Source organism: Pinus tabuliformis, chromosome 3_1, assembly GCF_031772625.1.
Source record: "Pinus tabuliformis cultivar Carrire ecotype Pingquan chromosome 3_1, CPIR1, whole genome shotgun sequence".
NCBI lineage: Eukaryota > Viridiplantae > Streptophyta > Pinopsida > Pinales > Pinaceae > Pinus > Pinus tabuliformis.
In genome coordinates this window covers 842761884-842779263 of record NC_142301.1, presented here as the reverse complement: position 1 = coordinate 842779263, position 17380 = coordinate 842761884, and the positions used below count along the sequence as shown (strand labels likewise).

The following is a 17380-nucleotide window of genomic DNA, read 5'->3' as shown; positions in this document are numbered from 1 at the left end:
ATAAATGACTGTGAGTTCATTCATATTGATAGTTGGGCAAAAGATGATAGCCATATGTCTATGATTTTTAATCGGGTGGACAGAAAGAGTCATAGCCAAATACTGACTTATGATGCTGTTGTGAGAAAACTAACATATGAAGACAAAGAAACAAAAGGAGAGATAGTTAACATTTATCAGAAACCACAATTATTGATTAACTATCTTATAGACATATGTTCAAACGAAGGAGATTGGGTTCTGGATTTATTTTCTGGCTCAGGTAGGTTTTGCCACATGGAATTGAATTTCAATATGTTCTTTCTTTTAATTAATATGTCATTGTACTAATTTACTTCATTATTTTTTTGTGCTTGATAATTAGGTACAACAGTAGCATGCTTTCTTCAAAAAGGAAGAAATTGCATTACAATTGAGAAAGATCCATTACAATGCAATTTCATTCAGCAAAGAATTAATGCTCTTCAATTTCTTCCAGATGCAATGCAAGAAATTGGGTTGAAGAAATGGGACTTTAGTGAATCACGTGTGGCAAAAAAGGCAAAGGAACCCCAACCACCATTACATGGAATGTTTGGAAAGACATATATTGGGAGATTTGCAGACATCAAAGACCCATTAGAAGAGGAAATTGCGCAAAAGGAAGCAGAAAATATTGTGGAAGATGACAATGATGAAACTCTAGAGGACGAAGAGTTTGGAATACGTGACATTGTTGATTAAATTTGAGTTATACCTGGAAATCAATCTTTGCAATGTTTTGACTTTGACATTTCATGAAAAGAATAATCAATGAATTAAAGTTGTTATGTGTTCAATATTTGTAATTTGTGATTTTCGCATTGATTTTTAAGTTAATTATTATTTTTTGAAAAAAAGAAGTTGTTATTATTATTTTTTTGACATGAAATTCATAAAAAAAAACTATTATTTGACCATTTTTAGTTAATATTTTTGTATAAAAATTGTGATTTTGACATGTTAATTCTAGCAAAAAATTATCAAAACGTTTAGTTTTTTTGTTATATTTATGTTAAAAATGGTTATTTTTATGTCCATTGTTAAAAAATGTTGTTTTTTAGAAACAATTATTTCATGTGGATTGAAAAATTAATTAAGGATGTATAAATATGTAGATTATCTAAAATTCAAACTATCGACTTTCTAATTTAAAAACGCAAAACAATAAAAACCCCACAAAAAAAAAATAAAAAAATAAAAAATAAAAATAAAGATAGAGAACAAGAAAATATGAATAAAATGACCACTTCAAAAACTATCAAATTTAGAAAATAATTTTTTACATTTCACACACTAGAAAATTTAAAGTCAAAAAATAGGTCTTTTAAAAAAAGGGTGTGATGCAGAATACTCACTTTTTAAAATCAGCATGAAAATCACTACCATTCTAAAACTTAATGCACATGAAAAAAATTAAAGTTCCAAAAACCATGTTCTAAAAAAAACATGTGTATTCTGCATCACCACTTTTGAAAATCGGGTCATTTTTTTGCTATCTCTACGAAACGGGTAACCGTATCAGTTCCCGTTTCAAAGTTTACATTGTTACTCTTATTTTATTATTTTAACCATTATTTTGTTATTTTCTTTAGGAGGTCCATTTTAGACCTTAAAATTCCCTTAATGAGGTGAACGCTGGTAAGTTGGAACTTGAGTTGATTGTTGGCAACACGGTTTGAGATGATGGGTAATAGGTTAGAGCTTGAGTTGATTGTTTGTGGCATGGCTCCAATTGAACCTTCCCTAGACTCATTTGCGCATATAGACACGAGGACATGGGGTAACCCTATCAACCACTATATAATCAAGGAACCCTAATTATAATCAACAAGAGTATTGTTAGGCAATTTATTCAAAAGTTGTGGAGTATGTGGTAACCTTATGAGCTACTCTATATTCAAGGAACACCCTACAATAATTAACATGAGTACTATTAGCAAATGTTGAAGACAAGTTTATTGTCTTTGCATGAACTAATGAAATTATCAATTTCCATAGGACATAAGTACTGTAAAATTTTTCTAAGACAACCATTGTAATTTTTTTCCAAATTTTAATGAAAGGGACATTTTGCATGGAATAGATTGTAAATGTCACTTAGTGCAAGCATATGGGAAGAAACATACCTTAATAAGGCATTTTATTAAAATTTAATCATATCAGACAACACATAATAATATGGATCACGAAAGCCTAAGATCTACACATTTATAAATGATAAATGTATTATTTTTAAATAATTTATTTTGATAAAATTTGATTCACGAATTAGCTCTTATTGTAAAAATTTTGAATTTGAACTATGTTGGAGTTTACAAGTTCCAATGTTTCAAGTGGATACTCCACCCATCATTATCGTTAGGAAAAGAAATGAAGCATTTGATCCCCTAATAATCTTTCTTAATGTTTTGAGTGACCACAACACCTAGAGTATCAATGCTTCACTTGATTTTGAAAATGTTGAGGATTATAAACTCCACCGAACTACATATCCAAAGGCTTCACCATAAATATAAAATAATTGTGAAAATCTTCGTATTACAAAATACTCATAACAAAAAAGACTATTTATTTATGGAGTTGTCTTTAGTGCCATTTTTTGGTGCCAGAATCGGCGGAAAAATTTGAGTTGAAATCTTGATTTGTGTTATTTAAACTGGTTTTTTCACTATATATATGGATTCAACGCCCTGAATAACCCCTAGGGAACTTCAATTGTGCAAGGGTTACCCATCAAATTTGTGATTTCAATAAATTCATTTGTGATTTCAATAAATTCCTGCCGGGTTTTAAAGAAATTAGATCGAAAAAATCCACCAAAAAACCTCCAAAAAAAATCACACTAAAAACAACTGGTTTATTTATAAGCAACCCTAGCAGCCAAACAACAAACCTTTTGATTTCATACTACATATACTCCATAAACAAATTTTACCGAGAGAAAACGACTATTTTTTTAGCAACAAGCCCTGCTTGGTGGGCTATAAACCTTTTGATTTTATACTACATATACTCTATTAACAAATTTGACCCATACCAAACGTCTATATATATATTTTTAAAGCAACAGGCCTAATTGGTAGACTGTATGCCTTTTGATTTCATAGTACATAAACTCCATTAACAAATGGACCCATACCAAACTACTATATTTATGCAACAGGCCCTGACTGGTTCAAACATTATGAATATTCTGATTTCACACAACACGTAGTTTTATTCCGATCACCCATTCTGGGCTACATCAAATTAACATGAAGCGTAATGCCAGAAATTTGGGCAATAATAAACCAAACTCTTGGAATTCCATACCCAAATAACTCGTATGGTTGGGCTAGCTCTTCAACTGCTCTGATTTGAGTGTGGATCCTATAATTATTCCTTCTCAATGTAAATAGGTCTACCTGCAATGAAATTCTGCATATTTGATGATGTTTGCGCTCCAAACAGGTAGAAGGCATCTCTGATAAGCAAGACCACTTGTGTCTTTATCTCTAATCTCCTTCAGCATTCCATTCTAAGGCTTGCTCTCGTATCAACTTTTGCATCAATTGCATTGTGGAATTTCTTTCCATTACTATTATATAGGAGTTCTTGGAAGCAAACATCATCTTTACAATGAATGAATACACAATTGTTAACTTACTTGATCTGCTACAACCCTATTTGAAGCATTTACAAGTGCTTGTTCATGAAATTCGCAACCTTCTGACTCTGATCAAGAGCTTTGAGACAAGATTCATAATTTGGAATCAAATAAAAACAATGCCCCATGTTGCCATACTCCACTTCTAAATCCTGCCCGGCTGCCTTCATGGCCTGACAAAATTCTACAGACCTGTCATAAAATTTATGGAGCTTCCCAATTATTATCAATGTCGGAGGCAGAGCTACCTGGTTGGCGTCGGGGATCGATGGATTGAAGATATAATAGTTCTGGTTTCTCCCCTTGGGTAGCGCCAGTATCGAAACTAGGTCCATGATGTCTGCCGGAACCAAGGCCAGATCCGACGGGTTTTCGATTTCCGATTTACTTTTCTCCTTAGAAATCCAGGATGCAATAAAATCACCCCGATGATCTTCACCGCTGGCCTTTCGGCTTGGCCGATTTCGGAACTAGCAGCAGACAAGGCTACCTGGTAGGCTAAATTTTCCCCTGCGCTATCTCCAGCCAGGAAACAACGCTCCAGGTCCCCGTGCTGCGAGAGCCACTAGGATTTGATGTCGCGTCGGCCAATACGGTTGAGCCAGGTAATGGCTCTGATGCAGTCCTCGCATCCTTCGGGCAGGCGATGTTAGCTCCATTAATTTTGCACAAATTGCTGCCTACAATTATGGAGTTGCAGTCTTTCCTTAACTTATGGAAACCAACTGCAGTAGTTTCCTTAAGTTAAGAAAGGCAACTGCAATTACTAATTTTATAATTAGGAGCTACTAAAGTGGTCCATCACTTTGATTCGAGTTCTCTGCCTTGATTTGTGGACATCTAACACATAGCTATGAGAAGCTTGATGGAAGCTTAGCTATATGTTCATCTGTTTGGTCCCCAAGCTCATATCTCAATCCCTTTCAATTTTACACCATCTAGCTGAGATAGCAGAACTTGGAAGTGCCTTCAGAATTTTGTGTTCTTTTTTCTTTTTGCTTGGATAGAAGCTGGAGTGTTGAAGAAGAAGCAAGTGGACTGTGGCCTTCATCAAAACATCACCAATGGCTGGAGGTAACTCGTATCCCTGGGTATTAAGATTTAATGATTCTTTGAGTTTATTCCGCATGCAGAATCGTTGTTGAAACTGTAGAATTTCTTACATTTGGTATCAGAGCGAAATTTTACCTCTGTCTTGGTGTGAGATTTACTTATAAATAATGGCTTCAAAGAGTACCCTGTTTTTGCTTCACACTTTTCGATTCGTAATTTCGTTTCTCGATCGAAATTTCAATAGGGCTTGCTATATTTTCAGTTTCTCGATTTTATTGGTGGCGGCCATTAGTGTATTATATGATTGGGTTATGCATGGCATTCGTGAGGTTTTAGATGTGACCAAGCCTGTAAGTTGAGATTAACAATTGTTGACTCTTCTAAGAGCCCAGTTTAGAGATGCTGGCTCTACCTTAAGAGTTGTATGGACAAGAATACACGAAGACCAAACGCTTCAACCGTATCTCAATTATCTCGCTGGAATACGTGTATCATGTGCTCGACATGTATAGTTGCATCCTTTTGTGTTTTAACTTTTAAATACACTAAAAGAATTTGGCTGATATGATTAATGTTGGCTTTGTTTCTGATCTATATTGGGCTGGCCCTAATTTTCCTTCTGTTATGATTGGTGTCGGTGTTCTGCCTCTTGTCCACATTTGAGGCTGGTAATCTTAGAGAGGTTGCACCCTTTTCAAGATGCATACTGAGTCGGATTGCTTATTCTATCACATGTCATCGTGTTAGCACTTGGCTGTCAGCAGTTTTAGGGAGTTTGCATCTGTTTCAAATTCAAGGTGTTGGAGTTGATTTGTCGGATGCGATTTCTCAATATCATCCACAGTGCTAGCACCTTCAAACTCCTGTAATAGAAAACATAAATCTATGTATAATAAGATTAAGATGCAGTCAAAAACGATATTCCAACCAGAATTTCTAAGAAACTTGGTAATATATAGACCACACCCATCTTTGAGGATTGTTGGCAGAGGTTTGAATTTCCAAATAAATTACTTTCATTGATATCTGGTGAAAGTGGAACGCAAATTACGTTAAGCGTATGAGAGAGCACGATTTAGGCCTATATGGATCTTGCGTTCCAAGATCATTTGGAACAGTTTAGGCCTATAAGGAAAAACCAGCGTGAACCTAGCTATTCTAATTGGCAAGCGTGCGAACTTTACTGTGTTGATTCTCAAGTAAAGCGGAGCTTCTTTGGGCATGAGTATATTCTTGGAACTTTTTCCTTGGCCAGTATTTCCATAAGAATTCGTGGAATAACGCTGTTTTGGGCAGCATATTCAGCAAGGAAAGTATCCGCTTGTCAGCTGCCAGAGAAAACACGAGTTAAATAGCAACATATTAAAGGTGGTATCCAAGGAAACAGAGCTAAACTTAGCACAGATCAGTGAGTTCCTGTAGGGAATATGTTAGAAAACTTGGCATACTTGCCACTCAGGAACATATTTAAAATAGTATTTCCTACACAGATACTATTCTATGATTACAGTTCGCTCTGAAAGGTTGGTTCTCGGGAAAGTGCTAATGCTAGAACAAGAACAGTTACAGCCTGCATCATAGCTGTGACTTGAGGATTATCTCTTAAGACTGGGAAACTAGTTTTTGATCTTAAAATTATTATCTATGATTTGGACCCAATGGTGTATGATTTTTAGTTTGATTGATTTTAATTTTATATCGTTCCAAATCATAGAATATTAGAAAACCTCAAAACGTAGATTACGGTTCACAAAATTGAACAAAACAAACCCATACTTGCGAAGTTACCAAGGCGGTTGAATGCCAATCTTTAGACATTGAATATTATAAACACGTGACGAATCACCGCTGCGGAATGTTCTTAGCACTGAATAATGTTCTCAGCACTGCATTCGCTTCATTAAAATTTAATTTAAATTTAAATTTAAATCTAAATTTTATTTATATTGTGAGCAAAATAGCTTGTTTGCTGGTCTATTTTTGTTTGTTTTATAAACTTAAGGACGGAGCCTGAAGTCAAGCCAGCTAGCCTTCGAACTGCATTTGCTATGCAAGTGCAAAGTAGATCAACGCTGCTTCAGTCAATCTCCGGGTTAAGTTTATAAATTGAACAATCAATTTGTAGTCATTTTCGGTAATGCTCACTGCTTTAACCTTAATTTTGATTTTGCTGGAAAATTGTTACAGTTATATGGAGTTTATTAAAATGTCATTTTGACTTACTCTTTTCAGTAAACATTATTTTCTCTTTGGTTAAGTTTTGTTTATGCAGCAAAATAATGTCTAGTGATCCATATAATTTTAATTAATTAGAGAATAGCCACAACATCTTTAATTAAATAAAATTATATATTTTGTTTGATAAGATCACATAAAGATTATTTAGACATTAAATTGTAATTAATTACACTGAATATAATAAATTTTATCCCACAGGAATCTTTGTTATATTTATGTAATTAATTAGGATAAAATTTCATAACCTACCCACATGAGTTATGAATTAATAAGTTTTATCATAAAGTTTTATTGAATCTGTTTGAATTAAAAATTTAGCCCACAGGCAATTTTTATGTCATTTGATTCAATTCCTTTTAGCATGATTTACACTGAATATAATAAATTTTATCTCACAGGAATCTTTATTATATTTATGTAATTAATTAGGATAAAATTTCATAACCTACCCACAGGAGTTATGAATTAATAAGTTTTATCATAAAGTTTTATTGAATCTGTTTGAATTAAAAATTTAGCCCACAGGCAATTTTTATGTCATTTGATTCAATTCTTTTTAGCATGATTTACATTGGTAAAACATGAAAGTTTATTAAGCCTCAATTTTAACATAAGCATGTGATTCTTTATTTTGATGCAGTAGTACAACCTGCAAATTTCTCTGAAATTTGTTGTGACATTCCCGAACTTAAGGGAGATAACTACAAGATTTGGAAGGAGAGGATTCTCCTTCATCTAGGGTGGATGGACATAGATTATGCTATCAGGAAAGATGAACCATCGACACTCACTAATACCAGCACTGCAGCAGACATCACGCTTTGTGAACGATGGGAGCGATCCAATCGTCTAAGCATGATGTTCATTAAGACCAAAATTTCAGCTGGTATTCGAGGTTCCATTGATCAGCATGATAAGGTCCGAGACTTGTTGAAGGCCATTGATGAACAATTCGTCTCTTCAGACAAGGCACTAGCAAGCACCCTAATCATGAAGTTCTCATCCCTAAGGCTCACCAATGTGAAAGGTGTGCGCGAACACATCATGCAGATGAGGGACACTGTGGCTCAATTGAAGAAACTCGAGGTTGAAATATCGGAGTCCTTCCTAGTGCACTACATCCTGAACACCCTTCCGCACCAATATGGACCTTTCAAAATCTCATACAACACACATAAGGATAAATGGTCAATTAATGAACTCATGACCATGTGTGTTCAAGAGGAAGAGAGACTGGTGATGGAACTGGGAGAGAGTGCAATGCTGGCAACGCGTGGAAAAGACAAATCTCAAGCCAATCGGAAAGGGAAAGGTAAAGTTCCTCCCCAAGCCGATATCAAGAAAGTTTCCAAGTGTTTTTTCTGTAGGAAGAAGGGACACATGAAGAAGGAATGCGCCAAATTTCAGAAATGGCTTGCAGACAAAGGGTTTGCAAAACCTAAGGAAGCCAGTGGGAAGTGAGCAAAGCATCTTATCAGGAAACAAGATGGGCTCGCATGTGGAAGCTATAGGAACATGTTATTTAACTTTAAGTAGTGGCTTTGTTTTGGAGTTAGAAAATACCTTTTATGTTTCAAGTTTTTCTAGAAACTTGATCTCAGTTTCAAGGCTTGTACCTTTTTGGATATTCCTTAAACTTTTCAGAAAAATCTTTCAGTCTATTCTATAAATCTGATTATGTTGGGAATGGTATTTTCTCTAATGGTCTTTACTGCATTAATTTACAAAACAATGTCACATATGATTCAATGCATTTTCACACTGGCACTAAAAGATGTGTTATTAATGAAGATTCCTCTAAATTATGGCACCAGAGACTAGGTCATATCTCCATAGATAGAATTAATGGAGATCTAGAGGAAGAGGTTTACATGAAACAACCTAAAGGATTCCCCTCTAGTGATGGTGAGCAATTGGTTTGCAAGCTCAAGAAGTGATTATATGGTTTAAAACAAGCATCCCGCCAATGGTATTTGAAATTCCATAATGTAATTTCTTCTTTTGGTTTTGTAGAAAACATTATGGATCAATGTATATACCTGAAGGTTAGTGGGAGTAAAATTTGTTTTCTTGTTTTATATGTATGACCTTTTGCTAGCAACCAATGATAAGGGTTTGCTACATGAGGTGAAACAATTCCTCTCTAAATTTTTTTGATATGAAGGATATGGGTGAGGCATCTTATGTCATTGGCATTAAGATCCATAGAGACAGATTTCAAGGCATCTTGGGTCTGTCCCAGGAAACCTATATTAATAAAATTTTAGAGAGATTTTGGATGAAGGTTTGTTCACCAAGTGTAGCTCCCATTGTGAAGGGTGATAGGTTCACTTTGAACCAATGCCCGAAGAACGACTTTGAAAGGGAACAAATGAAGAACATTCCATATGCTTCTGCTGTCGGAAGCCTAATGTATGCTCGAGTCTGCACAAGACCTGACATTGCATTTGTTGTAGGAATGTTGGGACGATATCAGAGTGATCCAGGTTTAGACCACTGGAGAGCTGCAAAGAAAGTTATGAGGTACCTTCAAGGAACCAAAGACTACATGCTTATGTATAGACAGATGGACAACTTGGAAGTAATTGGCTACTCAGATTCTGACTTTGTTGGATGTGTTGATTCACGTAAATCAACATCAGGTTACATTTTTATGTTGGCCGGTGGAGCTGTATCATGGAGGAGTGCCAAGCAGACCTTGATTGCCACTTCCACTATGGAAGCCGAGTTCGTCTCCTGTTTTGAGGCTACTTTACATGGTGTATGGCTTAGGAATTTCATTTCTGGGCTTAGAATTATGGATTCTATATCTAAGCCATTGAGAATATATTGTGATAATTCAGCTGCTGTTTTTATGGCTAAAAACAATAAAAGTGGGAGTCGAAATAAACACATCAACATTAAGTATTTAGCTATAAGGGAACGTGTTAAAGAAAAGAAAGTGGTCATTGAGCACGTCAGCACTGAGTTAATGATCACTGATCCTTTGACTAAGGGCATGCCACCGTTTAAATTCAAGGATCATGTATTGAATATGGGACTTGGTTCCATTATGTAGTTTTTCATTGTATGGACAATGTTATTTTAATGAAATTCTTAATTATTGTGATGTTTTTTCTCATATTTATGTGCACCTTAAGTTGATTTGAGAAAATTCATTTAAGAAGGACCAAGAATAAACATAAGGTTTATTCATTAAGAAATTGTTGCCACATAAATTATAATAAGAATAAATACATAGTAATACATGGAAGATAATACTCGTCATTAGAGGACTTATCGCCATGATTCATGTATCTATTACTTAATACAGATTATCAATGGTTTTTAAGTTGAGACATTAAGTTTGGAAGTATGGACCAAGTGGGAGAATGTTAGCTCCATTAATTTTGCACAAATTGCTGCCTACAATTATGGAGTTGCAGTCTTTCCTTAACTTATGGAAACCAACTGCAGTAGTTTCCTTAAGTTAAGAAAAGGCAACTGCAATTACTAATTTTGTAATTAGGAGCTACTAAAGTGGTCCATCACTTTGATTCGAGTTCTCTGCCTTGATTTGTGGACATCTAACACATAGCTATGAGAAGCTTGATGGAAGCTTAGCTATATGTTCATCTGTTTGGTCCCCAAGCTCATATCTCAATCCCCTTCAGTTTTACACCATCTAGCTGAGATAGCAGAGCTTGGAAGTGCCTTCAGAATTTTGTGTTCTTTTCTTTTTGCTTGGATAGAAGCTGGAGTGCTGAAGAAGAAGCAAGTGGACTGTGGCCTTCATCAAAACATCACCAATGGCTGGAGGTAACTCGTATCCCTGGGTATTAAGATTTAATGATTCTTTGAGTTTATTCCGCATGCAGAATCGTTGTTGAAACTGTAGAATTTCTTACAGGCGATGCTACGGGGATCCCCAGTAGGCCATTGAAACCCGAATCGACCTCGTATCCACACCTCTTTGCCGAGAAAGGGAATCCTTCTCTGGATCCGAAGGGCTCCCGATGCAGAACCCGCCTCCAGGAATGTGAAGAACAACCGACAATATGGCCGAAGAATCGTCACTGGTGGCGCAATCGGAAAGGAAAATGCGCGGCCATACGCCAGTGGTGTCGTCCAGCGTTATGTGCTGGTGTCGTCCAACGTTATGTGCATGGAAGCTACGCCATCGACAAAGGCACCCTGAGAGCTACAACTTTCTTCTCCCATAGAATATCCATGATAATATACATATTACTTTCCTCAAGAAATGATTTGTTTTCAAAGAATATTTACGGAAATGATTGATACCCTTTATTTTGGTCTTGCAACATCTTCACATTTTTCTTAGTCCTTGGAACTATCCTAATTGATTATACAAGAGAATATGAACCTGTGAGTGTTGAGAAAGAATCTAATTATCCTAGTTCAACATCTTCACATTTCCTAATTCAACATCTTCACATTTTTCTTAGCCCTTGCAAATATCATAATTGATTATATTACTTCACATTTTTCTCAGTCTTTGGAATTATCATAATTGACTATACAAGACAATATGAACCTTTGAGTGCTGAGAAAGAATCTAATTATCCTAATTCAACAGCTTCACTTTGCTCTTAGTTCTTGGAACTATCATAATTGATTATACAAGAACCTCAGTGCTCAACAAAATTGTCTAATTGAAAAAGAATCTATTCATCTTAATTCAATTTTTTTGCAAAACATTGTGCTTTACAATAAATTGTTATCATGAAAATTATTAAAATATTTGCTTTTATAATTTAAATGTTAATAAAGATATCTTATAACATGATTTCCATTATATAGACTCATAAGAAGAGTAAAAATGTGAAGTAAAGAAATTTTAAAAAAAGTGAAGTAAAGAAATTTAAAAAAATGTGAAGCAATATTAAGTATTTAAAATAATCTTACACTATAAATTTTATAACAATCAGCTTAGCAATTCAACCACAACTCCCTATCCCTTTTAATAAATAAGTGCCCATTTTTATTTAAAAACAATTGGTTCGTAATTTCATCCAAAACAATTAGGGATATTACAAATATTTTATTTATTTTATACTTTTAATATTTAAACTTTGACATAAATAAAATTATTTTACATGGTTCCGACCTAAATCCTTAACATTTACAAGAATAAGGAAGAAAGAATAAGGAAGAAAGTATATCCCTTTTAATAAATAAGTGCCCATTTCTATTAAAAACAATTGGTTTGTAATTTCATCCAAAACAATTAGGGATATTACAAATATTTTATTTATTTTATACCTTTTAATATTTAAATTTTACATGGTTCGAACCTAAATTCTTAAAATTTACAAGAATAGGGAAGAAAGTATAAAAAATTTACAAGGATAAGGAAGAAAGTATAAAAAGGTTGAAGAAATTTCTAAAATAGAAATCTTATAAATATAAAGTTTAATGGAAGAGATTTTAAAAATGTTATTTAAAAAGATATTGTTTATTATTTTTAGTATTTATTGTAAGATTTATAGAAAAATTATGTATATATGGATGGAATTTTAGTTTAAAAAGTGGTTTTTTAAGTAAAAACAATGGAACAATAGTTAAAATAGTAAAATAAGAGTTATGAATTTTGGAGAAAAAAATAAAATTATTTTTTTTAATTATATTTTTGACTTATCTCCCATAATGGTTTCCACCTAAAAATGTCGTGTATTGTTTTTGTTGTTGTGCATTGCTGAATGATATTGTTAATTGTTAATGTGATGTAATGTTGATTTATGTTTTGGTTTGATGCTAATGTTATTTAATGTTGTGAAGATTAAAATTAAAGTGATATACCAATTCACCCCCTCTCATTTTTTCCAACAAATTCCACATCCAAAGAGTGTCTATGCTTCACATTTAAGTAAACCTACCTTTAAGGAGATAATCCAAAAATACTATAAAAAAAAGTAGTTTCCTTTCTTTTTCTTTAAAATTTTGTAACTCTTATTTTACTATTTTAACCATTATTTTATTATTTTCCTCAAGAGGCCCATTTTAGACCTAAAAATCCCCTTATGATAGTTGGTAGGTTGGAACTTGAATTGATTATTGACAACATGGCTTGAGGTAATGGCTAGTAGGTTAGAACTTGAGTTGATTGTTTGTGGCATGGCTCCAGGTGAACTTCCATAGACTCATTTCCCCATACAGACATGAGGGCATGGGTGTAACCCTATCAACCACTATATAATTAAAAAAACCCCTAATTATAATTAACAAGAGTATTGTTGGATAATTTATTCAAAAGTTGTAGAGAATATGGTAACCTTGTGGGCTACTCTATATTCAAGTAACCCTAACTATAATTGACATGAGTACTATTAGTAAATTTTGAAGACAAGTTTAAGCATGTTTGCATGAACTAATGAAACGATCAATTATATCAATTTCCATAGGACATAAGTATTGTAGCCCCAAGGATTAACTTAATTGGCTGAGTTCCCATCGCTAAAGCATCTCACCAATGAGAGGTCATGGGGTCAATTCTCCTCGATGCCCTCAGTGTTAGGCTCTACTAATAAGCCAACGAGATGTGATCCCTTCAGGTCGATCTGCATATTTTCTGGGTAAAAAAGAAAAAATGACATAAGAATTATAATGTTTTCCAAATGTTAATAAAAATGACATTTTGCAATGGATTGTAGATGCCATTTAGTACAAGCATATAGAAAGAAAGATACCTTAAATAGGAATTTTAGGAAGAAATATATCCTAAGTAAGAATTTTAAACTTTAGTCATATTCAACAACACATAATAATATTCTTTTGTCACTACCACACATTTACAAATGATAAATGTATTGTTTTTAAATAATTTATTTTGATAAAATTTGATTTAAATTTGCTCTTATTATAAAGTTAGATACTCCACTCATCATTATTATAAAGTTAGATACTCCACTCATCATTAGGACATCAACTTGATCACCAAATAATCTTTCTGGCCACTCCACCTATCAAATGCACTTAATTTCTTGATAATAGAGAAAATGTCAACAGGAAAAATGTCCACTTCACTTTATTTATTTCTTGATAATAGAAAAAATGTCCACCAAAAATATTAAAACTTAAACTCCGCTGCACTACATATCCAAAAATTTCAGTATAGCGAAAATCTTCATATTACAAAATACTTGTAACAAAAAGACTATTACTTTGCAACAAGCCCTAACTGCTGGGCAACAAACCTTTTGATTTCATGCTACATATACTCCGTGAACAAATTTGACCCGGACCAAACAACTCTATTTTTTTGCAACAGGCTCTAATTGGTGGGCTGACCTTTTGTTTTTATACTACACAGAGTAACAAATTTGACCGAAACCAAACGTCTATATCTTTTTAGCAACAGGCCCTAGTTGGTGGGCTATAAGCCTTTTGACTTCATACTACATAAACTCCATTAACGAATTGACCCATACCAAACTAGTCTATTTTTGCAGTAGGTCCTAACTGGTTGGCTACAAACATTGTTAACCTTCTGATTTCATGCAACACGTAGTTTTATTCCGATCGCCCATACTGGGGCTACATCATTTTACAGCGTTAACATCCAGCATAATGACACAAATTTGGGCAAAATAATAAACCAGTAACCTGCTTAGGACTCTTGGAATTTCATACCCAAATAACTTATATTGTTGGGCTAGATATTCAACTGCTCTGATTTGAGTGTGGATCCTCTAATTATTCCTTTTCAATGTAAATAAGTCTACCTTCAATGAAATTGTGCATATCTGATGATATTTACCTTCCAAACAGGTAGAAGGCATCTCTGATCAGCAAGGCCTCTGGTGTCTTTATCTCTATTCTTCTTCAGCATTCCATTCTGAGACTTGCTCTCCTATCAACTTTTGCATCGATTGCACTGTGGAATTTCTTTCTATTACTATTATATAAGAGTTCTTGGAAGCAAACAACATCTTTACAATCATTCCATTCTGAGACTCGCTCTCCTATCAACTTTTGCATCAATTGCACTGTGGAATTTCTTTCTATTACTATTATATAAGAGTTCTTAGAAGCAAACACCATCTTTACAATTGTTAACTTACTTGATCTGCTACAGTCCTGTTTGAAGCATTTGCAGGCGCTTGTTCATGAAATTCACAACCTTCTGACTCTGATCAAGAGCTTCGGGACAAGATTCATAATTTGGCATCAAATGAAAACAATGCCCCATGTTGCCATACTCCACCACTTCTAAATCCTGCCCGGCTGCCTTCATGGCCTGACAAAATTCTACAGACCTGTCATAAAATTTATCGAGCTTCCCAATTATTATCAATGTCGGAGGCAGAGCTACCTGGCTGGCGTCGGGGATCGATGGGTTGAAGACATAGTAGTTCTTGTTGCTCCCCTTGGGTAGCGCCAGTATCGAAACTTGGTCCATGATGTCTGCCGGAACCAAGGCCAGATCCGGCGGGTTCTCGATTTCCGATTTACTTTTCTCCTCCTTCAGAAATCCAGGATGCAATAAAATCATGCCGATGATCTTCATCGCTGGCCTTTGGGCTTGGCCGATTTCGGAACTAGCAGCAGACAGGGCTACCTGGTAGGTTAAATTTGCCCCTGCGCTATCTCCAGCCAGGAAACAGCGCTCCAGGTCCCCGTGCTGCGAGAGCCACTGGGATTCGATCTCGCGTCGGGCAATACGGTTGAGCCAGGCAACGGCTCTGATGCAGTCCTCGCATCCTGTCGGCAGGCGATGCTCCGGGGCTCGCCTGTAGGCGATTGAAACCCAAATCGACTTCGTGTCCACGGCCCTTTGGCGGGAAAGGGAATCCTTCTCTGGATCAGACGGGCTCCCGATGCAGAACCCGCCTCCGGGAATGTGAAGAACAACCGGCAATCTGGCCGAAGAATCGTCATTGATGGCGCAATTGGGAAGGAAAATTCGTGCCCATACGCCGGTGGTGTCGTCAATCGTTATATCCATGGAAGCGACGCCATCGACAAAGGCACCCTGAGAGGAAGGGACTGGACTGCCATGGCGGCGCTCGATGGATCCATCTTCATACAGCCTTACAACGCCACCAGGGAATTCTGCAATAATTTCTCCCCTGTTTCCCATCAGTGATAGCAAATTGATTACTCTGGCAAGTGAATTTGAGTTTCAGCAGAAAGAAAAAAGGCAGGGCAGCTCTGTTCAGGGATGAGGAGATGGAGAAGTACCCAAGAAGTGAATTAATATGAAGAGCAGTAGAAAGAAAAAGGGCAGGGCAATTCCCCTTCAGGGATAAGGAGATGGGGAAGTACCCAAGAAGTGAATTAATATGAAGAGCAGCAGGGGAAAATTGAAACGATTGGTTGCCAAAATGGAGTGGAGAAAAAGGGCAGGTCAGTTCTCGTTCAGAGATGAGGAGATGGGGAAGTACCCAAGAAGTGAATTAATATGAAGAGCAGCAGGGGAAAATTGAAACGATTGGTTGCCAAAATGGAGTGGAGAAAAAGGGCAGGGCAGTTCTCGTTCAGGGATGAGGAGATGGGGAAGTACCCAAGAAGTGAATTAATATGAAGAGCAGCAGGGGAAAATTGAAACGATTGGTCGCCAAAATGGAATGGAGGTTGAATGGTAGATGGAGGGAACCCCGAGCCAGTGGGTGGTACTAAGAATTCATTACTTCTTCCTATGATTGATTGATGCGATTGGCTTTTGTCTTTTCCCCTGTGAGTAAGCGTGTAGAGTGATGCAGTCATCGTGTCTTGTTATTGGGTGTGTGCAAGGTCTGTGAACCATGTGGGTTTCCTTTGTGAAGTTGCAAAGGATTTTCACAGACGACAGATTTGCAAGTAGCGACATTTCCATATGGGGTGTGTTATGATGCCAGGTATTTGGATGGTAGTGAAGCTGCACGCGGATGTGGACTCCGCCCTGCGCGATGCATTTGCCCATATCGCGATGTAGATATACAGTTTAGAGTTTAGAGTTTAGGTTTAGGTCTGGTTGAGATGGATATTTTTTATTTTTAGAATTTATCATAATTTAGTTGTCAAATTAAAGAGTAATTTAACTAGAAAATTTTGTCATAATTTTGGTAAAAATTAAGAAATTTGAATTAAAATTTTCAAGTTCCAAGATTTTTTATGGCCTAGTATTTAATTTAAAAATAATAATTTATTAATATTATATATTTTAAAGTTATAAATTATTATTTTTATTAATTTAATTTATAAATAAATAATTATTTAAAAGAATATAATATCACATATTTTAAATTTTCAATGTAATTTTAATATATTGGGGTTTTAAAAGCGTTAAAAAGATTTATTTCATTCTATTATTGCTTTTACAAAGGCTTGAGAGTGATATGTTTGTTTTTTATTTTTTCAATGTAATGGGTTTTTAAAAGTATTAAAAAGATTTGTTTCCTTCGATTATTGCTTTTAAAAATGTTTGAGAGTGATATGTTTGTT

The 17380-nt window shown here is 35.2% G+C and overlaps 1 protein-coding gene and 1 pseudogene across 1 annotated transcript; both read right to left on the bottom strand.

The window, feature by feature from the left end:
- Nucleotides 1-3675: 3675 nt before the first annotated feature.
- On the bottom strand, nucleotides 3676-14786 carry LOC149190157 (putative carboxylesterase 17; annotated as a pseudogene).
- On the bottom strand, nucleotides 14062-16553 carry LOC149190156 (putative carboxylesterase 17). The gene is made up of 2 exons (XM_089412049.1): nucleotides 15019-16553; nucleotides 14062-14831 (listed from the first exon to the last, which is right to left on the bottom strand). Exon 1 carries the CDS (start codon nucleotides 16035-16037, stop codon nucleotides 15027-15029), a length of 1011 nt encoding a protein of 336 aa, XP_089268175.1. The 5' UTR covers nucleotides 16038-16553; the 3' UTR covers nucleotides 14062-14831; nucleotides 15019-15026.
- Between the last annotated feature and the right edge of the window lie 827 nt (nucleotides 16554-17380).